This window comes from Emydura macquarii, unplaced genomic scaffold (genome assembly GCF_026122565.2).
Source record: "Emydura macquarii macquarii isolate MOO-44397 ecotype Brisbane River unplaced genomic scaffold, CSIRO-AGI_Emac_v2 contig_18, whole genome shotgun sequence".
NCBI classification, from domain to species: Eukaryota; Metazoa; Chordata; order Testudines; family Chelidae; genus Emydura; species Emydura macquarii.
The window spans coordinates 9,926,444-9,954,405 of record NW_027130155.1 but is presented as its reverse complement, the minus strand read 5'-3'; the positions used below and the strand labels follow the sequence as shown (position 1 = coordinate 9,954,405).

General features: G+C 42.4%; 1 protein-coding gene and 1 long non-coding RNA gene across 2 annotated transcripts in view; one reads left to right on the top strand and one right to left on the bottom strand.

Annotated features, from left to right (window-relative positions):
- The first annotated feature begins 1,307 nt into the window (after window positions 1–1,307).
- Window positions 1,308–27,962, top strand: part of ATP1B3 (ATPase Na+/K+ transporting subunit beta 3) — a 48,069-nt gene continuing 21,414 nt past the window's right edge. Inside the window, exons 1-2 of the mRNA XM_067557681.1 lie at window positions 1,308–1,580; window positions 18,717–18,845. Of these exons, the coding sequence (XP_067413782.1) occupies window positions 1,472–1,580; window positions 18,717–18,845 (238 nt within the window). The 5' untranslated portion in view covers window positions 1,308–1,471. The remainder of the gene's footprint in view (window positions 1,581–18,716; window positions 18,846–27,962) is intronic.
- On the bottom strand, window positions 2,068–2,902 carry LOC137159449 (uncharacterized). Its single transcript, XR_010921636.1, has 2 exons — window positions 2,828–2,902; window positions 2,068–2,489 (listed from the first exon to the last, which is right to left on the bottom strand). It is a non-coding gene; the product is annotated as an uncharacterized lncRNA (long non-coding RNA).

The following is a 27,962-nucleotide window of genomic DNA, read 5'->3' as shown; positions in this document are numbered from 1 at the left end:
TATCCACAGCATAACTAGCAACGCTGATTCCTCCTGATGTATCATATGTATTTGATTCTAGATGGAGCTGTGTATTTTGATGGATTTCTTTTAAGCTTATACAAAGTTGTTGCCTTCTGTAGGTTAATAATCCATTTGCTAGGACATGGTGTGCACATTTAATTTTAGGCATCGACCATAATCACTGTTTTGCTTTTGCTTTTATTACAATGGATCGTTGGCTCTGTTTGAATCAATGCCTTACTGTTTTTAATATTTAGTGAGAGTTGCATGTTGATTTTTTTTTAACTGGTATAAGTACTTGTGTGGCAAGTGGGGCATAAACTACTAAAGACACAAAGAAGGGGGGAGCGCAATCAAATACATTTGAGAACCACTGCTAGTCTGTCAGTGATTTCCCTCTCAAACTAGCACAATTAATTATAAGTAAAATACTTCCCTCCTACCCCCACTTGCACCCCCAATTGTTGAACCCCACTCACCCTGGGCTCTGACAGTCAGGCGTTTTTTTCCCATTTGCCACATCTGAACCAATAAGAGGTTTTGCAGACCAAACTGGGCCCTATACTACAGCTGTGCAACTCCATTAGCCTTCAGTGGGTTTGCTCATTAGTACATTAATGAAGTAGCACAGGTGTATCTGGGGGCACAATTTGGTCTGTAGAATCTTTATTTTCAGAGGTGCTGACACCAGGCAGCCATAGGTGCTGAAACTAGTCGTGCTCCCCCACCCCCTGGCTTGCAGTGGTTTCCATTATACACAGGGTTTAGAGTTTGGTTCAATGGCTCTGGCACTCCTACTATACACGTTGTTCCAGCACCCCTGTGGGCAGCTCTCATGGTGACTTAGGGGAACTGCCTGGGCACAGTTCCTCTAACACGGATTCAAATGCCACAGTTTGAAAATCTGATGCCAGGTCAACTTCTGTTTCCCTTCCCCTTCCAGCCATGTGCTTGGATCTCACCGGAGCAATGAGGGGTGTGTGGTGCACGCGCTTGGCAATGGGCAGGGTGAAGTAAGGCAGCTCGTGTGGGCTCCCCGCTGGGTGCCGTCAGACCAGCACCACTGAACCACGGGAGATGTAGGCGACTCATGGGCCAGGCAGCGTGTCGATTTTTGGGGTGCACGCGTGCCGCTGCTGGTACGCACCAGCTGCTCAGCCCAGCCTCCATGCTCCTTCTGGCCGCCAGGGGGCAGCAGAGACGGCTTCGGCTTTGAGGCAACGCGAGCGAGGATTGGCTGTGGGGTATACTGACGTAGTCGGGCCCAGCCCAGCCCCGGCAGCGGGAGGCGGAGTGAGGGGAGCAACTCGGCTGCGTGTGAGCAGCCCGGACTCTCTCTCTCTCTCTCTCTCTCTCTCCCTCCCGCCGGGCGCCCGAGGACAGTTACTTGGCGGCTCGGAGCAAGCGCTGCCGCAGTTCAGCTGGGAGTTTCCGCTGCCCGAACGCAGAGAGCCCTCGCCACGCCGCCATGTCCAAGGAGGAAAAGAAGCCCTTCAGCCAGACCATGGCCGAGTGGCGGCGGTTCGTGTACAACCCGCGCAGCGGCGAGCTGCTGGGGCGCACGGCCAAGAGCTGGGGTAAGGGACTGCCGGGGGGCCAGGCCAGGAGCCGGGGTCGGATGGAGTTAAGGGGCGGCCGGTAGCGGTGGCCGGTTCGGGGTCCAGGTAAGAGCTGAAGGAGCCGTTGGGTGGGGGCAGGGTGTCTGCCGGCCCCGAGCTCGGGGGAACCACGAGGCGGCTGCTCTCTGGCAGCCGTTAAGTTCGCTGCGTTCTGATCTAAAAATAGCCCGAACCTGACAGCGCGCCGGGGAGGGGCGAGGCGGGGGCGCTCGGAGCCCGCGTGCTGGTTCCGCGGCCCATGTCCCGCCTCTCCTGTTTGTGTTGCTCAGGGCGGGTTGGTAATTAGTCCGCTACGGGAGAGGGCTGAGGGAAGCATCTCAGTGTGTCCCCAGCTGATTCAGTCCCCGTCTTCCTCACGTAAATGCTGCAGTGAGGCCACCAGGCTCCTCCTCCATGTCAGCTGCATAGGGTGGGGTGGGGGAGGAAGAAGGCTGGTGTAACAGTAGCGTGTTACTGCTGCAAACTCCTCCTGATGCCAGGAGCAGAGTGAGAGACTATGGCCGTCTGTCTCCCTCCTCTCTATCTCCTCTGTTGTTTTACTGCAGCCCACTCGCATGTCATGGGTTCCTTATTGGCATGACAGTTTAGGGAGCTCTAATCTGTCAGTGGTGAATGAAGTTTCCTCTGGGGTGCTGCTGCTGAAGGTGGGGGAGAGGTCTGGCCTGTGAGTTGTTAATTTGTCCAGAGCCTCCAAAAGCAGGAGGGGGTGGATTTCTAACTTGCATTACTCTAGTCTAAGGTTGGCCCTAGGTTGAACTTTCAGGTATCTTTGTTTCCAGATGTAGTTGATAATAGTAGCTTCTCCACATGATCATTTGGAAGACTGTCCTTCTTTCCAGATAATATTCCCACTGCCTCCTCTGGGAGCTAGAACAGGAGGGAAATGAAAGCATGTTATTTTCCCAAATATTTAAACTACAATCAGTGAAAAAAAATTCATATTAAAGTGGTGCATACATGCTAAGAATTAATAAATTACTCCAATCCTCAAGGGAAATGTATATTTTCTGGCTTCAAAAAGCACCCAGTTTGCTCCCAAAATGTTGATACAGTTGAGATATTTATATAGCTGTGCTTATAAAATTAACAAGAATTTCAGCATTGTGTTGAAGGGTGCAGGACACAAGTACAGCCTGGTGCAAACTCCATGAGTAGTAACACTGAAATACAGAACCTAATGCAGAATACACATGGAGTAATCTCACTTTGTGGTGCCAAGGTTGCTTGTCTGTAGGGAGAAAGCCCTAGCTCTGATGTGACATGAGCTCTCCTCCATTCCATTCAGATGGAAATAAGACCTTGCTAGCTACTCTGCCACTCAAATAGAGGAGGAGGAGGAAGAGAGGAAATTTCCACTCTGCTGTTGTCTTGTGAGTTCTCTGTTCAGGCACCCTATCAGGAGGTTTTCTTAAAGGGTGTGGGTTGAATGAATGGGTGTGTGGTAAAGTGATCACAGAAGCACATTTGTATACTGAAACAGATAGCATTAAAAGCTGTAAGCATTTTAGAAATATTCAGCATATTTTAAGGAAAAACAAAGATGTTTGATTATCTATGATTAGGCTTGGCAGAATTTGATTTTTTTTATAGTTTTTTTGTTTTACAATGTTGATAGATATTATATATGTTTATTTTTAAGCATTTTTATCTATTTAAATTTTCGCAGTTGCAGGAAACTATGGTTTTGTGTCAGACAGTGGGCAGAGGGAGGTCAGATAATTAATGACAGTAGACATTTAAAAAGTTAAACCTTTATAACCATTAAGACACAAATTATTAACTTTGCATGTCAAAATATATAAAGTAAATATCATTAAATCAATCTTTAAAGTTCTTAAGCAACATAAGAAAATGCTGCTTATCTGTAAACTTCTGTCAATGGAAATATTTTTTTGGCAGCTTGTACGTGTATGGTAAAATCAGTGTTTACTGACACAAATCTAATCCTTCCAAGCTGATAACTTAATCTACTAGAGAGCACCTTTGTAATATTACTACCTTGGACTCTTTCTGTGCCACTGCATGCTATCTATAAAATATTTTTTAATACCATAACTCCGTTAATCTGGAGTTGTGATTATTCTATTTTATAGCCAGCTCACTCAGTAAAGATTCTTTCTCATTTCAAGAATAAATTCAGTAAATACATTTATATAAAGGTTTTTAATGACTTTCTGTAATGTTGTTTACTTAATTTGTTCTTTAACGGGTTCAGGTAATAGGTGTGTGGTAAAGAGGTCAAATGTTCCTTAGCATTGAGATTAAGGAATAGTTATTTAACTCTGCAGTGGCACAAATAATTTTGTATGGTTTGGGGGTGTTCAAACATTTCATGCCTAATATATTGAACCTGTTATGTCTGGCTACTTAAATTGAAGATTCAAAATTTAAAGAACATTTATCTTCATCCATTCATGTATGACTTTTGAGTGTAACAGTTAAGAAGAAATATTTGTATTTGATTGCAAATTGAAAATGTTTGCCTTGCAACTTTTAAACAGCTCTGTCACTATGGGGAAGAGGTGAGAGAGGCTGCTGTTTACCACCTGCCCTGGGAGCAGTCTGAGCAGCTACTGTCCCTTTCTTGCTGCCTTATTTCCTGGTCTGTGGGCTCTTCATTGAGAGCAGGATAGTTTAGTTGGTTCAGTCCGAGGGTAGGGGAATGTATAGTAAAAGATGGCTCCCCGTCCCGAGCCAACCAGCCATCAGCGACAGTTCAGGAGAGTGCTACAAGAGAAACCAAGAGTTAGTTACAGCTCCTTGATTCTCTGCCCCAGCCCAAGATAGAGAAGCTTTGAGACTGCTCTAACTTGCATCAAGATGGCATCTTCCCTGAGGAACATTCCCGCTGCAAGGAGCCAGGGTGCAACATGTTCACCCTGCTCTCCTTGATCCCTCTGGCTATGTCTACATTACCACTTACGTCGGTATAATTTATGTCGCTCAGGGGTGTGAATAAACCACACCCCTGAGTGACATAAGTTAACAGTGACCTAAGTGCTGATGTGGACAACGCTACCACTGCTCATTGAGGGTGGATTAATTAAGTTGATGGGAGTGCTTTCTCCTGTCGGTTTACAGCAGCTACACTAGAGAGCTTAAAGCTTCATTAGTGCACTGCTGTAAGCTCTCTAGTGTAGCCATAACCTCTGACATGTCTCCTGCACCAGGAGCTGTGAAGAGGGAGATGAATAAGAACTGGTTATGCTAGATCTATGCCTATAGGAGACTCTTCATGGCAGGGGAACAATTGGAAGGGAAAATGCTTGTCATTCCTGCCATCCTTAACTGCAGAACAGGGTGGAGAATCTGTCTCAAAGTATTGATCGTAGACGTTGATTTCTGAAATTTTTGGCCGAAAAGGCAGGCTGCTGCTGATTAATACGTGATTGGCTGCATGTGTGTGTTGTGGAATGTTCAGCAAATGGTCTGTTTTTCTACTTCCTCCTTAGCAGAGTACTGAAGACTTTTTCTTAACTTTGTGTATGTGAGTCCTCCTTTTTCTTTCTTGTCTCATTGTTGAAAGACTATGCTATATTTCTTTTTGAAGGTGGGGAGTTCTGAGGGTAGGTTGACACTACTGCTTAAGTAGATCTAACTTACGTCACTCAAAGGTGTGAAAAGGACACCTCCACTGAGCGATGCAAGTTACAGTGACCTAAGTGCTGTCCACACTGGTGCTGTGTCGATGGGAGATGGTTCTCCTGCCGACATAGCTTTCGCCTCTCATGGAGGTGGAGCACTTATGCTGATGGGAGAGCGCTTTCCTGTCAGCATACAGCATCTTCACCAGACACACTACAGTGGCACAGCATAGTTGGTGCAGCTGCGCCAATATAGTGATTCTAGCATAGACTTGCCCTGAGAGCATTCTCATACGGTATGGAAGGGATTTTCCTAGCTTTTTCACACCCCTGAGCAACAAAAGTTTTGCTGGGATAAGTGCTAGTGCAGACAAGGCCTAAGTCACAGCACCATTGTGCATCATTCACTACACTGGCTTACCATAGATAACTAGGTTAATTTCAAGCTAAAAGTCAAAGGACATAGCTTTCCCAGCAACTGGCTTAAAACTAGCAAAATACCTTCCATAAGTTTTGCCATTATAGGCAAAGCACCTGGGTGGATGTTGCTATGTTGGCAGAAGATGGTCTCCTGCCAATATAACTACTGCCACTTGTTTAGTTGGTTTTATTATGTCAGTGGGAGAGCTCTCTCCTGTCAACGTAATGCGGTTACACAAGCACTCTTATGGTGGCACAGCTGTACCAATACAGGTGTGCCATTGTAAGTTTTAATTGTAGACTAGCTCTCAGGCAGAAGATATTGTTCAGGCGATCAGCTGCTGCATGCATTTTGGCCCATTTGGAGTGGTTTTAAAGTTGATGCACTCGTTTAATAAAGCAGCAGCTCTAAAGTAGCAAATGAAGTATAAAAATATAAATACAAATTAAGATTCGTTAGCGTTTCCTGTGAAAAACAGGAAAAAAGTATATACAGAAAACTTAATATAAGATAAAAGGCAAAGTTAAGGTGATTATCTTGGAATATTACAATAGTTATTTTCAGTGCCTGAAGCAGGTAAAGATCTGTAACCCTAATATGGTTAATTCAAACACTTTCACTAACTCCTTTTTGATTGTTCTGGGTTTACAGAAGTTAAAGTAAGCTGTATTGTCCCCTGCATCCAAACTACAGATGGAACTTGAGTTGATGGCTCATATTGTCTAGCATGTTTACCACTCATTTTATTTGCACTTTTCACCTTCTGAATGCCATGGGGATATAATCATTTACCCTAGTTATTCAGTTAGTCTGGATAAGCATACTATGTGTACTGGCTTAAGGAGCCCCACTAAATCTTTATTCATTGTATAGCATGCTATTTGTTTTTTTTTTGTTGTATAGCACGCATGCTGAGTTTTTTTTATAAAAAAGTATAGTCTATGTACTTCCCTGATCTAGCACATTCAGTAATAGTGGATTATCCATGAATATAGCATGGTTGCAAGTACTGCTGTCTAGAAGTGCAGTGAATAAAATCATTATGTATAATCAGGATTTACTCCTCCCCTTGAATGCTCTTACTTCACACTGTCATGACTTTGGAAATGTGGTTGATTCATGTTCCTTTCTGGTTTGTTTGTGGAAGATGCCATATTACAGGAATGCAGTCAGCTCTGATTATAAAGTATTGTATTCATTGCAATATATATTAATATAAAGATTATAAAATTGTGATAGAGTTGCTTTTTCTTCTTTATAATATTTAAGACATATGGGAAAATGGATTAGCTACCTATAGCTCTGAAAATTAGTGTAACTTTCTAAGTTAATCAAATAGGAAATGTTTAAATTTTTAAAATTCACATATAATACTTTAATCACTTTATGAAGTGTGAGTTCTCTGTCAAAACTGCTAGTCTTACGGCTGGAACTGTCCACTGTCATAAACTAACCAGTTGTGGTAAAATATGCACAAAATAAAGTTACCTATCAATTTCAAAATGTTAAAAAATTAGGAAAACTAATTATTTGGTACATATCATACTAACTTAATGAGTACTGGATATATAGTAGAACCTCAGAGTTATGAACGCTAGAGTTACGAACTGACCAGTCAACCACTCTCCTCCTTTGGAACCAGAAGTAAGCAACTAGGCAACAGCAGAGGGGGAAAAAAAAGCAAATACAGTACAATACTGTGTTAAACAAACTACTAAAAAAATAAGGGAAAGGAACATTTTTCTTCCGCATAGTAATGTTTCAAAGCTATATTAAGTCAATGTTCAGGTGTAAACTTTTGAAAGAACCGCAATAACATTTTGTTCAGCGTTATGAATATTTCAGAGTTACGAACAACCTCCATTCCCAAAGTGTTCATAAATCTGAGGTTTTACTGTATAAAGAATTAGGTGGGGCAGCTCCATCACACAGGGGCCCATTGATGAATGAATCATTTTAATACTCTCTGCTTCAGTGCAATATTTCAATGGCTGTTTCTTTGAAGAGGCTGAACATACTGCATGCTAGTATTTAACTTTTTCCCCCTCTTCTATTGCAGGTCCATGAAGTACTGTCTCACAAGAGTAACCAGCTTCCTTTTATTTTAATTTAATCCACCAGCATACATCTTGGTGGTGATTACACACTCACAGTTGCATATCACTGAACCTTGACCAAAAGGTGAAAGGCAACTCCCATTAATTGCCAGGGCGTTAGTTCTGTAAAGTTTTAATTTTGTGATTTGTATAGCATACAAAACTGCATTAAAAATAATGGGATTTACCTTACACCTTATGCAGGCTGCAGTGGTATGTAATGGTACATGTGTGATTTCAATTGAATATTGCACTGAGTAAGAGTTTCATGGGACTGCAATAGAAAGTGGAGGGGTGAAGAAGTTTAAAAATAAGGCTGGTGATTGGAACATTGCGTATATTACACTGCTTATCTAAAAAAATCCTAAAGCACTTTTTAAAACCTCAAACTGATATGCTGACTCCACGCAGAATTTTTTTTAAAGGGATGAAGTCAACTTAAAAATTGCACCTGGTCAGAAACGTCTACCTAATACTTTTACAAGTGATACCTAAGATTACAGTAGCTGGGGAAAAAAATCTATCAACTAATTTGTGCATTTGACAGCCCTTCATGTATAGTCAGTTTTACTATTTTGCCTAGATAGTCAGTAAGTTTTTCTGCTTTGAATGGGATTTTCACACTGCAGCAAGGGAGAAAAAAAATATTTTGAAAAAGTGAAGGTGATTGTAAAGCAGCCAAAATGGCAAGAGGACATTTTGGCAGGCATAGTACATGGAGCTACTTCCAGGTAATTTTTTTAATGGACTAGATTTTAAGATGACCATTTTTCCAATCCACCTTAAAAACAGTCACATCTGCAGTGAAATGCAGTTACTGTCTAGCAGCACATGGCAATATTGGATCTCTTATTCATCATACAATCTTCCCCGTTGTATTTTGTGGTGTTTGGTTAAATTGTGGGTGCCTGGAGGAAGGGAACATACATTTCTTGTGTCTGTTATGGTACGGAGTCCACTGTCAGTTCATAACAATACGGGTATGTCTGTACATTGAGGTGATCAGGAACATATATTATGCTTTGAATTCACACTCTCCCTTAGTCTGAATTAACTTTCAAGTATAGACAAGCCTTTATCAAATAATAGTTTGGTACAGGAAGCAAAGAATGCCATATCCTATAAAAATAAGAGTGGAAATTCTGGGTAGACCGAATTTATTCAAGTGGTATGGGCTTCTTTTTTTACGTGCTGTAATGACAGCACCTCCAGTTGCACAGTGTATCTTAGTGGTATATTACAGTGTTCAAAGTACCACCTGCTGAATCTCCACCATTATTTCAGTACCTCAGTTTACATGGAAGCATCATGCCATTCAAGGACAGCTACATCCTGTCACTTTAATTTAAGATCTGGCTGGATCTGACCTCAAATTGTATTGGCAAAGTAGTGACAACACTGAAGGTTTGTAATCTAATAGAAGGGAAGGCAGAATGAAAATCTGTAAGAATGCTTACAGATGTTGTGTAAACAGGCTTATAGATTAGAAAGAGATTCAAATGGATATTCAGCAACATTTTTTAAAATTCAGATTTCACCAAATCAAAAGTATCCACTAATCAAATGCACTCAGTGTATTCTTGCAGAGCTTGTTTTTATGAAAACATAGGAAGCTTTTTTTTTTGTCTAAATTAAAAACCCTTGTCAGCATTTCTGAGCATGTGTAAGTTCCCTCTTAATAAAAGATATAAATAACCAGTTTATAGGAAGTTACATCTGTTTTAGCAATAAAATGATGTAGCCTAGACAATTTACTCTTAGATTTTTTTAAAAATAATTATGCTGTGGTAAAAATAGGTGTGTTTGATACACTGGATAAGTTATCCATAAAAATATTTAAATTAGGTTTGTTAGAATTAAGCTAAACAAGCCACTATAGTCAAGATGTTAGTTTTATATTCAAGTATTACAAAAATTTTCTACCTTAAGAATGACCTAAAAGATTTTGTTTATTTTTATAAACTTCAAGAAAGTCCATCTAGTTCTATTCCCACATACCCACCAAGAGCTTTGGGATTAAGTGGCTGGATTTTAACAAATCCTGAATTTCTAGTCTAAAAAACCAAAGCTTCTTGAGGTGGAAAAGGTCTGCGAGATAATCTTTTCAGGTTTTTAGACATTATGAAGAAGCAAATAAAAGCATCTCTTTTTAGCGTAATGCATAAGAAAATCAGCATAGCTGAATCAAATAACTTTTGTGAGCCTTCATAGTAAAAGGCATTATATAAAGTGTTTTTATATCTCCCTTCCCTGTCACTGATGTGCAGTAGCTATTCTGCATTGGCAACATTCTAGGATTATTTTTATTTTTAGCAGGAATGCAACTATTTCTGCAACTGGGGAAAATCTGGGCAGATAGAATACAATTAACTTTAATATCTGTGCTCTTGTGGAATTTCTACTAAAGAGATGAATGCTGCCAAAACCTGCATATTTATTAATCATTCATATTGAACAATCAATTTCATTGTTTGGGTTAAACAGTTCTAAAACTGAATGTTTGTTGTCAAAACAAAAACAATCTTGCTGAATAGATAAAAGTTGTTGGCAGCCACCTTGACATTAAACTTGTTGAAATGTTGATCTTCCTTTTGTCTGCCGTAAGACTCCTCTGAATAAATAGAGCATTTTCATTTAAAATTTAGAAACTAGGTGTGACTTAGACCTTTTTATTTTATTCCACTGTCCATAAATTTGTTTCAATGCCCAAACTCTCTTCCATTTTTATCTAAAAATCTGTCCATCACATCTCCAGCTCATTGCGTGTTTATTCCACTCATTTGAGCTCATTTTACTGTTGCTCAAATCCCCTTCCATGCATTAGTCTCCTTTTACCTTACCATTGTCTCCCATTCTGAGGCTCCCTAGTCTTGTCTCTCCAGATTAAAATTTTAAGTTCTCCTACTCATTAAGCTGAAATCATTAAGATTTGGCTAATACAAGTTGCTTTTTCTGTAGTTCAGGAAATAAGGTTTCTCTCTGTACAGGTTTATTTAAACAGTGATTAAAGTAGACTGTGGCACAGTAGAGTAGATACAAATCCTACTGTGATGAAGCTGTGTTGAATTAATGCTATGTATTTCATGTGAACTGACTGAGTTCTTCAGCATACTTAAAAAAAATCATACTTGGTGGTGATTAAAAACTTCAGCTGAAGTTTTTAACAATTTTTAAAACAAGCCTAACTTTTTTTTTTCTTTTTATTGGTTCACCCATATTTGCTACAAAAGGAGCTATCTCAATAGGGAAGATTTTAGGGATGTAACATCGAAGAGGGAAATATTGTAGACCTGCTTCACTTGTTTGAGATCAAAATTGGAAGTTGCATACTTTAGAGTTGCAGTCAAAAGAATATAGAACAGGTTTGTTTTATTTACTCCTATAGGAGTCCTGCTGATTTTCATGCAATCTTGCATTCCCAAAGAAATCAGGAAATCTATTTGTTTGACAATTTACCACTAGCCCTCTATGTGATCAGGACTTGGAGATTGTCTGAAGAAATAAAATTACAGTATGAAATTTCTTTCCTTTCTGCAGTTGTCTTCAAAATTAAATGGTCATTTTAAACCTGTGCTGCAGGACTCAATTTTCAATATCTTCTTAGATTGTAATTCTTGTCTGTGATTTGTGTGATGTTACATAGAATCATAGAAGTGTAGGACTGGAAGGGACCTTGAAAGGTCTTCTGGTCCAGTCCCCTGCATGTATTTTCCTCCATGAGTTCAATATTCAGGCTTGACAAAAATAATAGAACCAATAATTAGATAAGCATATTTCTGAAATGGGGGTGCAATAAAAGTCTACTTTGACCAGATTATTGATATGGTCCCTAATCTGCCTTTGAAAAAATTACTGGCCATATTTCTCTTTGTATTCCAGTTTTCCTTTAAGTGACTAGTCTGGATGATGATGCTACAAAACTCCCTGCATACCAAAATTTATTGTATGATGTCAGAGGCTGTAAAGTGAAACTAATTTTTTTGCTGTTATGTTGTAAATGCTATTTTAAAGAACACCTCATTCTGTTTTTAAAATAGTCATTTTTTGAAGCTTGAGTTCTGTATTCTTACTGTAAACTATTATACGAACTTCGCAAACAGGTATGTTAGGGCTGACAAAGTAGCTTAATTGAGCTGCTTCCTCGTTTTAGTTGTTGGGCACAGTAATGCTCAGAATAGTTTCTTGCATTTTATATAATCTGTTTAATTTTAGAGGATCCCAGAGTATTTAGACACTTACTTTTTATGCTAGTGAGATAGTACATAGCAATTTAGGAGTAAGCGAAAATATTTTCCACTTGAAAATAAATAAGGAATATATGTAGGCACAATATGCTTAAATTGCATAAATGACCCGCTTAAATAGGTGAATTTTCATTGTACATAACTTTATTGAATATATTCCAAGATGCTTAGATGAACTGAACAGCCTAATTTAATGAGTACAGCTTTATTGAAGAATGTATAGTCTGAGGCTGATTCAACAATCTAGTCATTTCCAGTGATTGAAGAGACTACTGTTGATATGACTGAAGTCAAGACACAGAATTTGCATGATTGAGGTGTAATTGGGTACAAATATAGATTTAGTAGATAATTATTTTGAATCAAAGGGTAAAGATACCCTGTACACTGAATCTTTCTCTTGGTTCAATGCATAGGTAATTTATCAGAATTTGTTTTAGATGATAAATTTAAGATATGCTGTTTTTTTCTTTCCATTGTGTTCAAGTTCCAATTGTGTTGTTCAGTCATGTGGTGGCTTCCTTTGTTTGGAGAAAGGATGGTAGGTCATTTAGATGCCCTGTAATAACGATGATTGACAAATAGATTTGTGAGGCAAAACAATGTTTTGTCTAAATGTTGTACATTGTCTCTACATTGTTATAGAATAAGGTTTCTTTTTTATGCATAGAAAATCTTAACACTAGTTGAAATGTATCCTGTTATGAATTTCAAGCAGATTTATTTCCTTGAGTGGCACAAGTTTTTGTTTTTATGGGTTGTAAGGAAAAAGCTGATATTTGGCTGGACAAAAGTATGTATGGCCTGTTCAGGGAATTGGGAAATGTACTTTGTGTAAGTAACCCTCATTGGTGTTTTCTATATTCACTTTATCATATTAACCAGTTTTATCAGCATCCAATATCTCTTGTAGATGAGACACTTAGAATAATTCAGTGATTAAAAAAATGGTGTGAGCTAATGTTGAGCAATGCTATTTGGGATCAGATTTTGAAGCTTTCACTCTTACTTTAGGGCAAACAGTGGGAGGGAACATACACTCCCCTGATTGGGGGGTTTCTTTTGCTTAGCAGCAAGCCATTTCAAACTCTCTTGATGAAGGTTGTTTTAAGATAGAGCAGAGTTTAGGCTTTCCACAGCATGGAACCTTGAAGGTTTGTGGGATAGAGAAGTTAGATAGAAGGAAGTCTGATTTTTAGTCAATTTGAGAAAATAAAGCAGTGGCTTTTTAGCAAGAAACTGTTATGTTGCTCAAAAGTTTAAAACAATGCTTTTTGCTACTTAAATTGAATTTGAAATTTGCACTTTTAAATTTCCTGCTGGGGTCCATACCTTGTCATGGAAATATCCTTCCCTTGGATATCTTGTGTAACATGTTCTTGCTGACATATCCCTATTAGTACATATAAGGAGTTGAATTTATTTCAAATGGTAGGCTCACATGCTGTTGGATATTAAACACCAGATAGCCAGCTGCAGTTATCTTGAAATGTGTCAATTTGACATCAAGTTCGAGAGATTCTAATATTGGTGATACAGCTTCATGGTTAAATTGTAAACTAGTTCTTGTTGTGAATTTTAAAAATGTGTAGTAGTGCAGGACAAAACTGACAGTTTCTCACAATTCTAAAATGTCCTTGTAGCTTTACATCTACTGTGTAACGTAAAAAAAAATTCTCTATAGGATTCATATAGTGTCAACTTCCTCTGCTTTTTCAGCAACAGAAGTTAATCATTTTCTGAGCTGTGCATTGTTATTTACATTGACTAGATTAAAATTAGCACAAGGAAATAAATCAAATCAACCATTTTGGTTTATGCTGTTAACAAAAGTCTGTGTTTGTTAAATGGAATGTGTCAGTGTTGTACTAAAGGAAATTTTGTATATTTCTGAGAGGGTGCAGGAAATTTGTGGGTAATAGTATGCTACTATAAAGAAGCTCTATCAAAAGAGCTAAAAGATATGCTTCTATTCTGAAGGAACTAAGGAAAGCTCTTTGTAGGTGACATTTTGGGAATCTCTGTAGAGTTACCAGTAAACCTTAATTTTAAATTATCATACACAATCTAGAATTGTCTTTGCTCATTATTCAGAGTTTTGGGTGGGACAAAGAAGAGAAGATTCAGAGCCCATTTGTATTTTTCCTAAGTATTTTGGGAGGAAATGGGTTGAGTGTGTGTGTGTCTGGCAGGCAATTAGAGTGAAACAGGCAGAAATTACAAAATTTTCAATGTATTTTTACTCAGTTTAAAAAACAAACATGCCATTCCTGTTCTAGTGGCCACATTCTCTTGTGATACAGAGTGGGTAGCATCTGCTTCTTATTTCCCCCCTCCCCAATCCAGAAAAGCAGAGGAGAGTCCCCTGTGGGCATAGAATTGGTATAGTTGTCTCCTAATGTTACCCTCTTCATAGCCCCAATACAAGATGTATGTGGGGATGGTGTGATGAAGTGTGGCAAGTGCTATGGAGATGCTCAGCTGGTGGACAGTCCCTTGGCAACTATTACCATCTGGTGGATGTTAGAGCAGCTTGTATGAGGAAGCATAAACTTGGTGCAGCAAAGAATCTGGCGCTAAATCTTTAAGTAAGAGAAATGTTTTACCCTTATTGTTAAATGCCATTTATTTGCATGACTATTTCCAACAAACACTTTGACCATGAGACTTCTGACTTTTGCTGCCTGAGATTTGAATTTGAAGTATGACTTCTAAGGTGGATAGTAAGTCACAAGTTTAGCGTAATCATTTGATAAAGCCAGCCATGATGTTGTAAAATATTTGCATAGGACTGCTTAGTCATCTGCTAAAACTGTATTTCCAAAATGTTGGGAACTGATTCTTACTTTTGCTAAACTATTAAAAAAAAATTGACCTTTTGGTAAGTTTTACTACAGTTATATCAGGAAAAGGGAAATTTAAATGTACAAGAATATCATTTGCACTTGCTTCTGTGGGCAACTGTACAGGCAAGACATAGTAAGGAAAGACTTGAAGGGGATGGGTATTCAAAAATGAAAAGCCAAACAAACCACAAAATACAAGTGGAGGAGAAATAAGAATGGTGCTGCTCTCTTCCCTGCAACTAGGAGAGAGGGAATTCCAAATTAGTTAATTAGCTACCATGTAAGAATGTAAAATATGGGGGCTTCCTGGGACAGACTCCTGGTGTGAAGTCAGCTTATGTTCTCCATTGTGCCATACCCTCCATAAGAGCTGGGATCATTGTGTGCATCGTAATGCTTTATCTTAAATCTCAGACTTCCCAACTGTTATATTGGTTGTATGCTAGTAGTTGTCTTGTGGACTTTCTAAGGTCATATATGTAAGCATTACAGCACACAATTACACACTCTTCAAAGGTTTTTGCAATATTTATTCACATCTAAGTGAGTTCAGGGCAATTATTCACCATTAATTCTAAATTACTTTTTCTGTGGGCTTAATTGAGACACCTGAGCTTAATGTATTAAAAGAAAATCTATCCAACTTGACAATTTTATTTTGTATGCGCAGAAAATGCTCTTGTAAATGGATTACTATAATAGCTTTAGTTACAAGTTCCAGAAACTTATAGCTGAATCAAAGCCATTTTTGATAGGGATCACATATACATGAGTAATTGTATCTGTTACTCTCAAATTGACTTGCCTTCTACCTCCTACTACACAGCAAAAGTGTGCGTTAATAGTACTACTACAGAATGTCATATCTCAGCGGTTCTCAACCTTTTTTTCCCGAGTACCACTCGGGCCAGGTACACTCAGGTGAAGTACCACTTGACCCGACTGTACCCGACCCGAGTATCACTCGGGGAAAAAAAAGGGAGGGGACTTGTGGCGGGTTTGCTTGGCGGCGGCGGGAGGGATTTGCGGCGGACTTCAGACTCCTACCTAGCAGCCTAAATTTGGCCCCCAGGACCTCTCTTCTATCCTTCCCTATGTCACTGGTACCTACATGTACCATGACCACCACCTTCTCCCCAGCACTACACATAAGTCTGTCTAGTCACCATACGATTCTCTTGGGTTCACAAACCCAGGTATCTGTTTCTAATGATTGAGTCTCCCGTTACTGTTGCCTATCTTTTCCCAATAACTGGAGTTCCTTCCCCTGGAGAGGTATCCTCTGAGCAAAAGGATGCCATGGCACCTTCTGGAAAGAGAGTCCCAAAGAATTGTTTCCCTCCTCTCTAGTTTAATGTTCTCCTTCCCTGAGACCCTCATCCTCCACAATAGTACAGAAGCTATCATATCGGGATGGGACCATTCTACTGTGTCCTCGAAAGTCTCATTTATGTACCTCTCTGTCTCCCTTAGTTCCTTCAGTAGAGCCACCCTGGTCTCCAAAGCCTGTATGCGGTCTTTGAGGGCCAGGAGCTCCTTGTACCGAATGCACACATATGTCAGCTGCCCATAGGACCCATAGGGCAAGTAATCCTACATGTTGCATTCAATGCAATAAACTGGATAGCCCCCTCTCTGCTGGACTTCTGCCTGCATTCTTTTTTTTTACTCCTGCAGCTCTTTTATTACTGTTGTGTTTTTTTAACTGGGGGTGGAGGTTATTGACTTCAGTTTACAGAATGTTAATAAAGTGTATCTCTCCCCCAATTCCCATCTAAACTCTTTCAAGTCGCAAAACTCCCCTGTTAGCTCCTCTGATTGCTTAGGAGTGGACTTCTTAAACCTTGGTTCTCCCTGAATAGCCCCGCTCCCTGGTTAAGGGTTTATGGGTGCTAAATGGCTTGGGGATCAAAGCCTCATTAAGAAGTTCTCAGCCTTGCCTAGCAGGTGGCTAGGATCTGCATACGGTCCCCCAAACAGACCACGCAATATACTTCAGTCAAGCAGCAAGCACATCACAAACAAAACACACTACAGACAACAAACTCGCCCCAAAGGTTATGTAATTGCTTCTCCTTCACCTGGAGAACTCCCTCGCAAAGCCCTCATTAGCTGCCCCTGTTCGCCAGTTCTTGTATTCTAACAAAATGGTTTAAATGCTTTTAATGTCCTGCATAAGCAATAAGATAAATGCATAAATATATATAGTCCAGGGAAAGCTTTTACATCTGTGATGGTCATGGTCTGAGAATTCTCACTTGTTCTCAAAGCTAACTTCTGTATACTTTAAGCTCTATTCTTCAATTATTTACTGGGAGGTTTAAAAATAAATAAAGTTAACTCCACCCCCCAATCGATTTTTGTTTTAAAATAACTTCTGCGCTAAACTTGCACCATACTGTTGGCTCATCCCCTTCTTCCACTGTTGGTAATGCTAATGCTCTTGAAATATCTTCTCATTGTATCCTCCAAAACTTGTTGTCTTATGTAGTCTGTATATTTTTCTGGTTAATATTATAGGGGCTTTGGAAAGAACTCCATAGTGAAGGTTAACTAGTTTTGTACTTAAAGCAGTCATTCATCCTCTTGATTTTTGTATGAAAATTATACTATAACCTCCCTAAAATTACAGCTTGTACTCTTTAAGTACAAAATGAATTTTGTGAAAAAATTACAAGTTATATCTATAAGTTTAGGAATTAATTTTAATATTAGATCCTCTTATTTAGAAATTCAGCACTCAGCATCAGATCCTACACACACACACACACACACACACACACACACACACACACACACACACACACACACACACACACACACACACACACACACACACACACACACACACACACACACACCTCAATAACAGAATAAGACTCAAACATCCATATACTTGATACTCACTGAAATCTTGTGCATAGGTGACATTTGAATATATATGTATTTAGGGTAGAGGCAAGGTTGTGTGGATGCCTTACTGTTACTATAGTGCTGTTTACAGCTAATTACATTTTCATAAAGAATTTCCCTTTGTTATGTATTCAGGTTCTGAGTCTATTCACTCTATTTAATTGAATGAAAAACTAGATTTACTTAGTGCTTTTTAAAAAAAAACCAAACTAATCTGTTAATAAAATTGCTAAAGGAATTCTGTCATATGCTCAATCTAAACGCACTATCCTGGATAGCTTGAGAAATGACTGTAAGGGGTACCAAAGTGTGTGTGAGATATATTCTGGAGCCTACTTATCTACATCACAAACCTAACTTACTGTCACACGTGTGCCTCATGGTCTGCATCAATAGAAGCACAATATAGTCACCAATCAGTGGATGAAAAATTCTACAGTTAATTGTAATTTATGTTCCCATTATAATATCTTGTTTTGATCTAGGCCTCTATAAACTTGGCAAAAATCTAAGGTACAGTCACTTGGCTTATAACCTATTTTTTAATTGACTGTTGACCATGGTGATTGATTATTTATGTATAACATTGTAATAGAGATCTCTGTTACACTAGGATACAATCAGATGCTTGGCTCCCAGAAAAAGCAGTTGCAACAGAGCAAAAATTATCCCCAGAAGCTGGGGAAGGAGTATCCTGGTCAAGTTCTTCTTTTAAAAAAAAAAATGGTATGACCTTTCTTTTAAAAGTTGAACTTTAGATATAGGGGTGTGTGCATACATACACACACACACTCCCCCCCCATGTATACACACTGTTGAAACACAAGGAAGATCTGATTTAGTGTGTCTCTGTGTGTTTGTGTGTTTGAGTGGCGGGTCTAAGGACCTGATCCATCTCCTATTGACCTACAATCCAGAGTGTTTAGTAAAAAATTAGAAACATGTTTCATCTTAAAATGTTTTGCTAATTTGAGGTATTTAATTTTACAGGTCTAATCTTGCTGTTCTATCTGGTATTCTATGGTTTCCTAGCAGCACTCTTTACATTCACGATGTGGGTTATGCTTCAAACTCTGAGCAGAGATATTCCCAAATATCGTGACCGGATTTCTAGTCCAGGTAACTACTTTTTTAGTTTTTATGTCAAGATTTTAAATTGAACAAGATAAAATGCATCTAATAACTTCCTTTTAGGATAAAGTACATATCCCAAATGTATTGTAGTTTTAATTAGACTAAAGAAGGACTCTTATAATGGGTTAATCATTTGGGCATTATAGGTTTGCAGCACAAATCAATTGATAAGCTTTTTGGCCACATTTACTAATTGATATCTCTAAATTCACTCCTTTCTAGTTCTTCCTGGACTTTGCCATATATTTAAAATGCTGTTTTCAATCCACAACAATGCAATATGAAGTCATAAACATGGCATTATTGCTTCACTGCAGAGTAAACTAGGTTTTGATATTTTGCCGCTAAAGCGTACAGCTGATAGAGCAGAGGAAAGAAGATGACTGGGAAAATGAATCTAATTGTGGAAGTATTTTGGAATATTTCCTGTTTGCAGTAAAAGGTCCCCTTTAGAGATTGATGGCTCAAGATATAAATTGGATATGATATAGAGCATATTGAGATGAAGATTTTGCATATTTTAAAATACCTTTTTTTAATTGAATTTGGTATCTATAATAGCAACATAGGAATAGGCATACTGTATCAGACCAGTGGTCCATCAAGTATCTTGATGCTACCAATGGCTAGTACTAGATACTTCAGAGGAAGTGCAAGAAAGACTGCTGCTTCCTGGGGAAATTTCATTGTCACCCCAAATAGAGATTGTCTTAAACCCTAAAAAATGAGGGCTCTTACAAAACTGATAAAAGGAAATACTCTTCCATACAACTAGCCTCAATGATCTCTTGTGGTAGCAGGATTAAAAAAGATTAGCCACATATATGGGTAATAAATTCAGAATTGTAATACTAAATTATAAAAGTTTTGGATTTGCCTTCTTTCAATTTAATTGAATATCCATTTGATCTTGTATTATGAGACAGAGTGATTAGAAGTTCCTGATTTACCTTCTTTATACCATTCATTATTTGTATAGTCATATTCCTTCTAATTGTCTCCGTTCTAAGGTAAACAATTTCAATTTTTAAAATCTCTTCATATGAATTTTTTTCATGCCTAAAATTTTTCATTCTTGGCCCCCATCTCTGAATCCCGTCTTTCTACTATCTCCTGTTTGAGAATAGATGGCCAGAAATAGTTTTCCAAATGAGGGCACATCATTCCATTTTATAGAATAGAATAATATCATTTTATTCTCCAGTCTTAACTTTTTTTTTAAGATGCATAACCACTGTTGCACACTGAGCAGAGGTCTTCATTGTGTTGTCTGCAGTGATGCTCAGTGATGTTTTTTATGAGCTCGGCTGAATTAAGAACTCAGTAAAATATGAATAGTTAAAATTATATGCTCCTATGTGAATTACTTTGCATTTATCAATGTCATGTTTGTTCAATGGTTCCTTAAAGAATTTGGGATTAAGCACAAAGTTCCCGTTTGCTTTGCTTTAGATCACATTGTACCTATAGCCAGACAAATCTTCATTAAAATGAAGTTAAGGTTGTAGGCACATACCAGTGACTTGCATGCATCTTACCTTTTAAAAACATTCTTTTAAAAAAACCAAACAAACTCCCCAAACATTTAAAACTCAAATATTGAAAAATCAAGGTTGCACTTCTTAAACAAGGTATCTGAACTACTTTCTCTGCCCTTATAGAGATGCCAGCCTACCATTTTCTCTTTTTGAATATAGAGTATTAAAAACACTTAACCGCAGAACATTAGTTGTAGAATTTTTCATGTATACAAATCTCCAGTAGCAAAGCTTGTCCCTTTGTTGACTTCTGCTCTTCTCAAGTAAGTACTCCATAACAGCATGATTTGCATATATGAGGTTTATATATGGGGCATAATAGCAGCATCTAATGTCACTGAGAATGATAGTGGCAGAGAATTAGCTGCCAACAGAATTTTAGAGTCTATCCTATGAAGAGCCAGGTCCCTTCAGCGCTTTGAAAGATCAAGCTTTTAATCAAAAGCAGGAATGATTTATTGTTTCCATATGCAGTTTGTCTAATCATGAATTGGTAAAATTGTGTGAACTGTGTGACTAAAGACGACCATAAAATGGCACCATGATTATAAAGCACTATAATTTTGGTGGTCACTATTATGGGTGGATAAATTAGCATGAGTTCCAGGCTTTTCTAAGAACACTGTTCTGAGAGATAAAGTTAAGGTAGTTCGGTGACTTTGGAAGTTCAACCTTAACTTTGTTTTTCCTGAGTTTCTAATGTTGTTGAAAGGTAATTTGCAGTCATACTACTAATATATGCCTGCAGTTAGAACTTGACCTTAACATTTTTATCCTTACTTTCTTTTAAAATGGTCCTAAAGTCTGTTGAAGACTTCAATTCCTGCACACCGTAGGGTGTGGTCAATCCAGCAGACCTTAGAAGGTTTTGGGGGGAAATGCTGCTTTGGTCTGCTGGCCACAAAGATTCCTGCTAACTACAGTACCCATCCACCATCTCGTGGAGGTGAGTTCTGTTGCTGCAGACCTCCTTTGTGGCTATCAAAGGCTTTGGGTTAGCAAAATGGGAGGAACTTGGGAGAAGAAACTCCTTACCTCTCTTTATGCTCCAAGCACCTTTGAGGGAGCCGTGGGGCATGAAGAACCCCTTTCTCGCTATATTACTGCCTCCAGCTGCTTCCTGGGCCCCTTGTTGGAGTTGATGTTTTCTCCTGCAGTCTCTCCTATTAAACTTAGACTCCTAGATTCCTATGAACTGCAGGAAGTTCATCAGAACCCCCAACCATCGTTAGCCTAGACAGTTTTCCCTTCAGTTCCAAAAGAGCCAGCTGGTTCCTGAACCACTGGTTATCCAAAATAGCTTTGTCTGCTGTGATCTGTTAGCCTTATTCACCCCATTTTTGACAGCTAACTTCCATAACCCAACAGTTTGTTTATTTATTTTTTTTTTAGTCTCAGACCTCTCCCCTATGCCCAATGATCCAAAATGGAATTTGGGTCCATAGTTCCCTCCCAAGATCTAGATTGAGTGTAGGCCATCAATAAGCTTGCTAAGCCTGTGAGAGAGCAGAGAAGAACTTAAGGCTCACTGTGGGTTCTTTCCTTCTGCAGATCTCAAGTAGTCCATAGAAAGATGGAGGGAATGCTCCCTCAACTGTACAGATCTCCTAAGATCTGCATGAGTAGGGCTTCTTCCCACAAGCCTTATAAGGGAGCGAGGACCAGGCCCATCAAAAAATTTGGAGCCCCGGTATGTTATATTCTCTGAGGCCCTACTCTCTCTCTTTTCATTTTATTTACACAAACATTTTGGGGGGGCCCCTGAGGTTCTGCCCCTGGTACAATTGTCCTTTTCCCCACCACCTGGCAAGGAATGAGCCAGAATAGGTGTTTAGGGAGGGCATGGTGGCATTTTCCTCCCTTCCCTCTGGATCTCCCAAACCTTTACAATGGAACCAGTCTTACCTTGGCAAGCCATTCCCAGCAATCAGGCTGCATGTTGAGTTCAATTTCTACTATGGAAAGGGCTGAAGCCTTTTATTTATTTCTTCGTTTTAATGGAAATTTGTCTCCAGCATCTTTTGAAACCTTCTGACAAGATCATCAGAGAATTATTGCCTGATGACATAATTAAATCAAATGTTAATAAGTCTTTTGGTCTTGGGTGCTAGATCTCAGCTGGGGATATTATTTTGTGTATCTTTTTTGTGTAGTTTGGTGGGTTTTGTGTTTTGGAAGAAAGTAATAAAATTTAATTTGGAACTATATCTGTCAGCTCTAATTTGATCATAGCTTAGGAACCCCTATTTCATCCCTAGATCTTGTTTTGAGGCAAAATATATTCTTTGTGTGCCTTTGAAAAAGGAAAGGGCAAAGTTCTGACTTAAAGTTGTCCACTGGGTTTCTAAATTAACTAGGTAGTGGCAAGTGATCCTCTGTGATTGTCTGTACTTCTCTGCAAAAAAACAGAAGGGGACAATAAATGGTTATATTTTAGGCATATAGGGAATTGTGCATCTCATTCTCTGTACTGTCTTAGATGGCTTTGTTGCTGATCTTAATGTTGAGCCTATGAAATTATTTTGGAATGGGTTTCCATATAATTATATAGAGTGGTACAAGGCTGTACATTTTACCCAACCTCAGATTTAAGGAAGGTAGATTCTTAAATGGAATACAAATATTTTGTTACATTCTGAGTAATAACTTTTGTTCTCTCTTCGAGTGATTGCTCATATCCATTCCAGTATAGGTGTGTGTGCGCCCCGTGCACAGATTCCTGGAACTTTTTTCCCTTAGCTAGCTCTGTAGGGCTGGCTCAGACGCCCCCTGGAGTACCGCGCTCATGCCGTGGTACATAGGGCGCTGCCGGCCCTGTGGCCCCTCAGTTCCTTCTTTCCGCCTTTGACGGTTACCGGAACGTCTGCCTCTTGCATGCAAACGTAAGTAGCATCCCTTAGTGTTAGCTGTTATTGTTTGAGTTCTAGTTTATTAAAGTAGTTAGTGCCCTTAGGGGCTAGACTTGAGCCATGCCTGGCTCTATGGGCTTTAAAGCCTGCACCATGTGTGCGAAGTCCTTTCCAGTGAGTGACCCTCACGACCGTTGCCTCTGATGCCTCGGGGAGCAACACAGAAAGGAGAAGTGCAGGATCTGCAGGTCCTTCAAGCCAAAGACCCAGAAGGAAAGGGACGCAAGGCTGAAGGCGATCCTGATGGAGTCTGTGCTCTGGCCGGACTCTGAGCCTTCGCGTTCACCTGCGGCACCAAGTGTCTCGTCGGTGCGGAGCGCCCTACCGGCACCGCTTGTGGTGCCAAAGTAGAAGCAGTGGTGGGAGGCCACTCCCATGGACTCTCCCCTGCTACCGGGAAAGCAGGGGTTGCAGCAGGAGATGCCCCAGCTGTGGAGAGTACTCCAGCACCAGCATCTCCTCGCGGAGAGCCTCCCCCAACTCCTGGGGATGGGGGAGCGCCTCTGCAAGGGCCATCGACACAGGAGGCTTTTGCTGCGGCACGTGCCCTCATGGGTCTGCCTATGCCTCTGTCCCCTCCTTGGCCGAGGGCTCCGGGACCGGTGTCTCGGGGTAAACCTGCGTTGGGTGGCCCCGGTGGGTGGAAGAGACAGGAGTCGAGGTCTCCCCCCAGACGGTCAAGGAGGGTAGAGAGTGCAGGCTCCTCTCCTAGCTCCGACTCCGGGTCGTTGAGCTCCCCGGCATCGAGGGCGGTCCAGGGCAAACGCTTGGGGCGAAGGTGCTATAGTTCTGCCTCAAGTGAGGACCTTAGCGTGGGCTCCGGTACTCTTGGTACCGATCCCCAGAGCTTCCTACCTCGGCACCATGCATCGCAGCACTACTGGCCGCCTCGGCACCGAGGGACTCGTCGCGCTCCCAATCAGCTTCGCGACGGCGTAGGTGACACCGCTCCCGTTCAAGATCTGGGAAGCATTGCCGCAGGTCTTCTCGACAGAGGGGCCGTTCCAGCTACAGCTCCTCCAGCAGCTCTTCCCCTCATAGACAACGCAGGTGCCAGCACCGGAGGTCTTCATCGTCCCAGAGCCGCTCCCCTCCCAGGGCCCATAAGCAGCGTTCAAGTGGCTCTCGGTCAAAGGGGGGATGCTTGGAGATGACCCGGCAGGTTCCCACGTCGGCTCCTGCATGGCCTCAAGGCCCCTGGCAATGGCCATATTGGGGGCCTTGGGGTGCTCAGCTGGGTCAAGGGACCGCCTCTGTTCAGTCCTCGGTGGTCCAACCAGTGCCCCCTCGTGTTGGGGCACAGGAGGATAACCCTTTGGAGGAAGGGTCTGACCCAGAGGAAGGTCCCTCTACAGGGGTTCTTCCTCAAACCTCCTTCTCCTCCTCCCCTGATGAGGCGCCGGCCAGGGACCACAAGGCCTCCCTCTTTGACTTCTGGGCCCACCAAGACCTCCTGAGGAGAGTGGCAGACAGTCTGGGCCTGGAGATTAAGGAGCTCTCGGAGGAGGAGGACCCCCTCTTTGGGGTCACGGACACGGCAGGCCCATCTAGGTTGGCCCTCCCCGTTCATGAGAGGGTAATGAAGATTGCTAAGACCCTCTGGCAGACCCCCTCCTTGGTAGCCCCCACCTCGAAAGGTGCGGAGCGCAAGTACTATGTTCCCAAGGAGGGGTTCGAGTTCCTGTATACACATCCTGCCCCGCGTTCCCTAGTGGTGGATGCAGTAAACCAGCGGGATCGCCAGGGGGGGCCAAGGCAATACCCTGAAAGACAAGGACAGCAAAAAGCTGGACCTCTTCGGGAGTAAAATGTATTCCACAGCGACCCTACAGCTGAGGGTCGCTAACCATTAGGCCCTCCTTGGCAGGTACAGTTTGAACCTCTGGTCTTCCTTGAAGAGGTTCTTCTCGGGGTTGCCCCCGGACCAGGCCACTGACTTCGCCACGGTGTCGCAGGAGGGAGTGGCGGTGGCCAAGGCGGCGCTTCAATCAGCCAGTGACGCAGCGGATGCTGCCAGCAGGGCGATAGCTTCGGCCATCGTCATGCGCCGCTGCTCCTGGCTGCAAGCGTCTAGCCTGTCTCAGGAGGTCCAGCAGTCGATTCAGGACCTCCCATTCGACCATGCCGGCCTCTTTTCTGAGAGGACGGACGAAAAACTCCACGCCCTGAAGGACTCACGAGCCACCCTGAGGTCCCTAGGGCTATACACCCCTCAGGCCTTGAGGCACCAGGGCCGCCCTCAGCCCCAAAGGCAGCCGCAGCCCCCACTAAGGCTGCCACCCAGACCCGCTCAGCAAGGAGGAGTCGGGGGCGTTACCGGGCGCCCAACCGCCAGGATCGGCAGGGGCCCCCTGCGGGGTCCCAGCAAGGCCCAAACAAGGGTGGTGCACCCCATAAGAAGTTTTGACGGGGTGCACGAGGGTGGCATCTCTTCTCCCCCCCGGATCACCCCAAGTTATTCTCCCACAGACTTCGGCCATTCTACGCCGAATGGGAGGCTGTTTACTACGGACCAGTGGGTCCTTGGCATAGTCCTCCGGGGCTACGCTTTGCAGTTTACAGCCTTCCCCCCAACCTTCCCCCTACCCAGTCCCTCTTCAGGGACCCCTCTCATGACCAACTCCTCATGCAGGAGATCAACTCCCTCCTTATGCTCGGGGCTGTGGAGGAGGTTCCTCCACAGGAACAGGGAAGGGGACTATACTCCAGGTACTTCCTGATTCCCAAGGCCAAGGGGGGCCGGAGGCCGATTTTGGACCTCCGCCATCTGAACAAGTTTCTCAGGCGCACAAGGTTTCATATGGTCTCCCTGGCCTCCATCATTCCTACCCTAGATCCAGGGGATTGGTATGCTGCCCTCGACCTGAAGGATGCGTATTTTCACGTCACTATCCTTCCAGGTCACAGAAAATTCTTAAGGTTTATGGTAGGTGGGTGCCACTACCAGTTTTCGGCCCTACACTTTGGCCTTTCGTCCGCGCCAAGGGTGTTTACGAAATGCATAGCAGTAGTAGCAGCCTGTGCCGAAAGGGGGTCCAGATATTCCCCTACCTGGACGACTGGCTGATCTAGGGCAAGTCCAGGGCCCATGTGAGGAACGGCCTGGCTCTTACCTGTGCCAGATGCACCAGACTGGGGCTGCTCATCAACGAGCAGAAGTCTACTCTCACTCCGGTGCAGCGCATAGAGTTCATAGGGGCTATCTTGGATGCCACACAGGCCAGAGCCTTCCTCCCGCAGGCTCGGTTTGAGGCCATCTCCGCCATAATCACAGATCTGAACAGGTCCCCCACGACGACAGCAGGCATTGCCTCCAGCTGTTGGGACATATGGCGGCATGTACTTAGGTGGTGAGGCTGGCTCGCCTCAAGCTCAGGCCCCTCCAAAGGTGGCTGGCCTCAGTCTATGCACCGGCCAGACACAGGCTCAACAAGGTGGTCACAGTTCCTGCCCAGGTATTGTCCTCCCTGGTCTGGTGGAGGGACCCCGGGGAGGTTATTCAGGGAGTCCCCTTCCGGGACTTGGCCCCCTCAGTGACTCTGATAACGGACGCCTTAGACGAGGGTTGGGGGGCTCACATCAGCAAGGACCTGAGCACCCGGGGGCTATGGTCACCACACGAAAGAGCTCTCCATATAAACGTCAAGGAGCTCATGACAGTCCGCTTGACCTGCAAGGTCTTCATCAAATTCCTGAGGGGCAGGATGGTTCAGGTCCTCACGGACAACACAGCGGCCATGTTTTACACAAACAGGCAGGGGGGAGCGCGCTCCTCGGCTCTTTGCCAGGAGGCTATCGAACTTTGGGATTTGGCCGTGAGACACGATTTTCACATATCAGCCTCTCACCTCCCGGGGGTCAGGAACGACGAGGCGGACCGCCTCAGCAGGTCGTTCTTACCCCGACACAACTGCTCACTGCACCTGGAGGTGGTGTCTTCCATCTTCCAGAAGTGGGGGGTTCCCCAACTGGACTTGTTGCATCATCCTGGAACAGGAAGTGCCCAAAGTTCTGCTCACTCCGAGGTCGCGAGCCGGGTTCCCTATCCGATGTGTTCCTTCTAGACTGGACGGGGACCCTCATGTATGCGTTTCCCCCCACGCCGCTCCTGCCCAAGGTCCTCTTGAAAATCAAGAGGGACAGAGCGGATATGATACTGATTGCGCCAGCCTGGCCACGGCAGCACTGGTACAGTATGCTGCTCGACCTGCTCACAGGACCAGGGTCACCTGTTGCACCTGGACCTGGACTCCCTCCACCTGATGGCTTGGAGACTCTATGGCTGACGGAGGGAGAGAGAGCCTGCTCGGCGCAGGTCCAACAGATTCTGCTGGGCAGCAGAAAACCTTCCACTCAGGTTGTGTACCGGGCCAAGTGGAAGTGTTTTACTTGTTGGGCGGAGTCCCGGGGTGTCCCACCGTCCGGCTCGCCCATACAGCCCTTCCTCGTGGCCATTACATCGGCTAGGAGAGTCTCTGAGCTCAGAGCTTTAACCTCGGAGCCCCCATACACCGTCTTCTATAAAGATAAGGTCCAACTGAGGCCCTACCCAGCCTTCCTCCCTAAGGTGGTGTCTCAGTTCCACTATAACCAGAATATCTTCCTCCCCGTGTTTTTTCCCAAACCACACGGTTCGGATGAGGAGCGGAGATGGC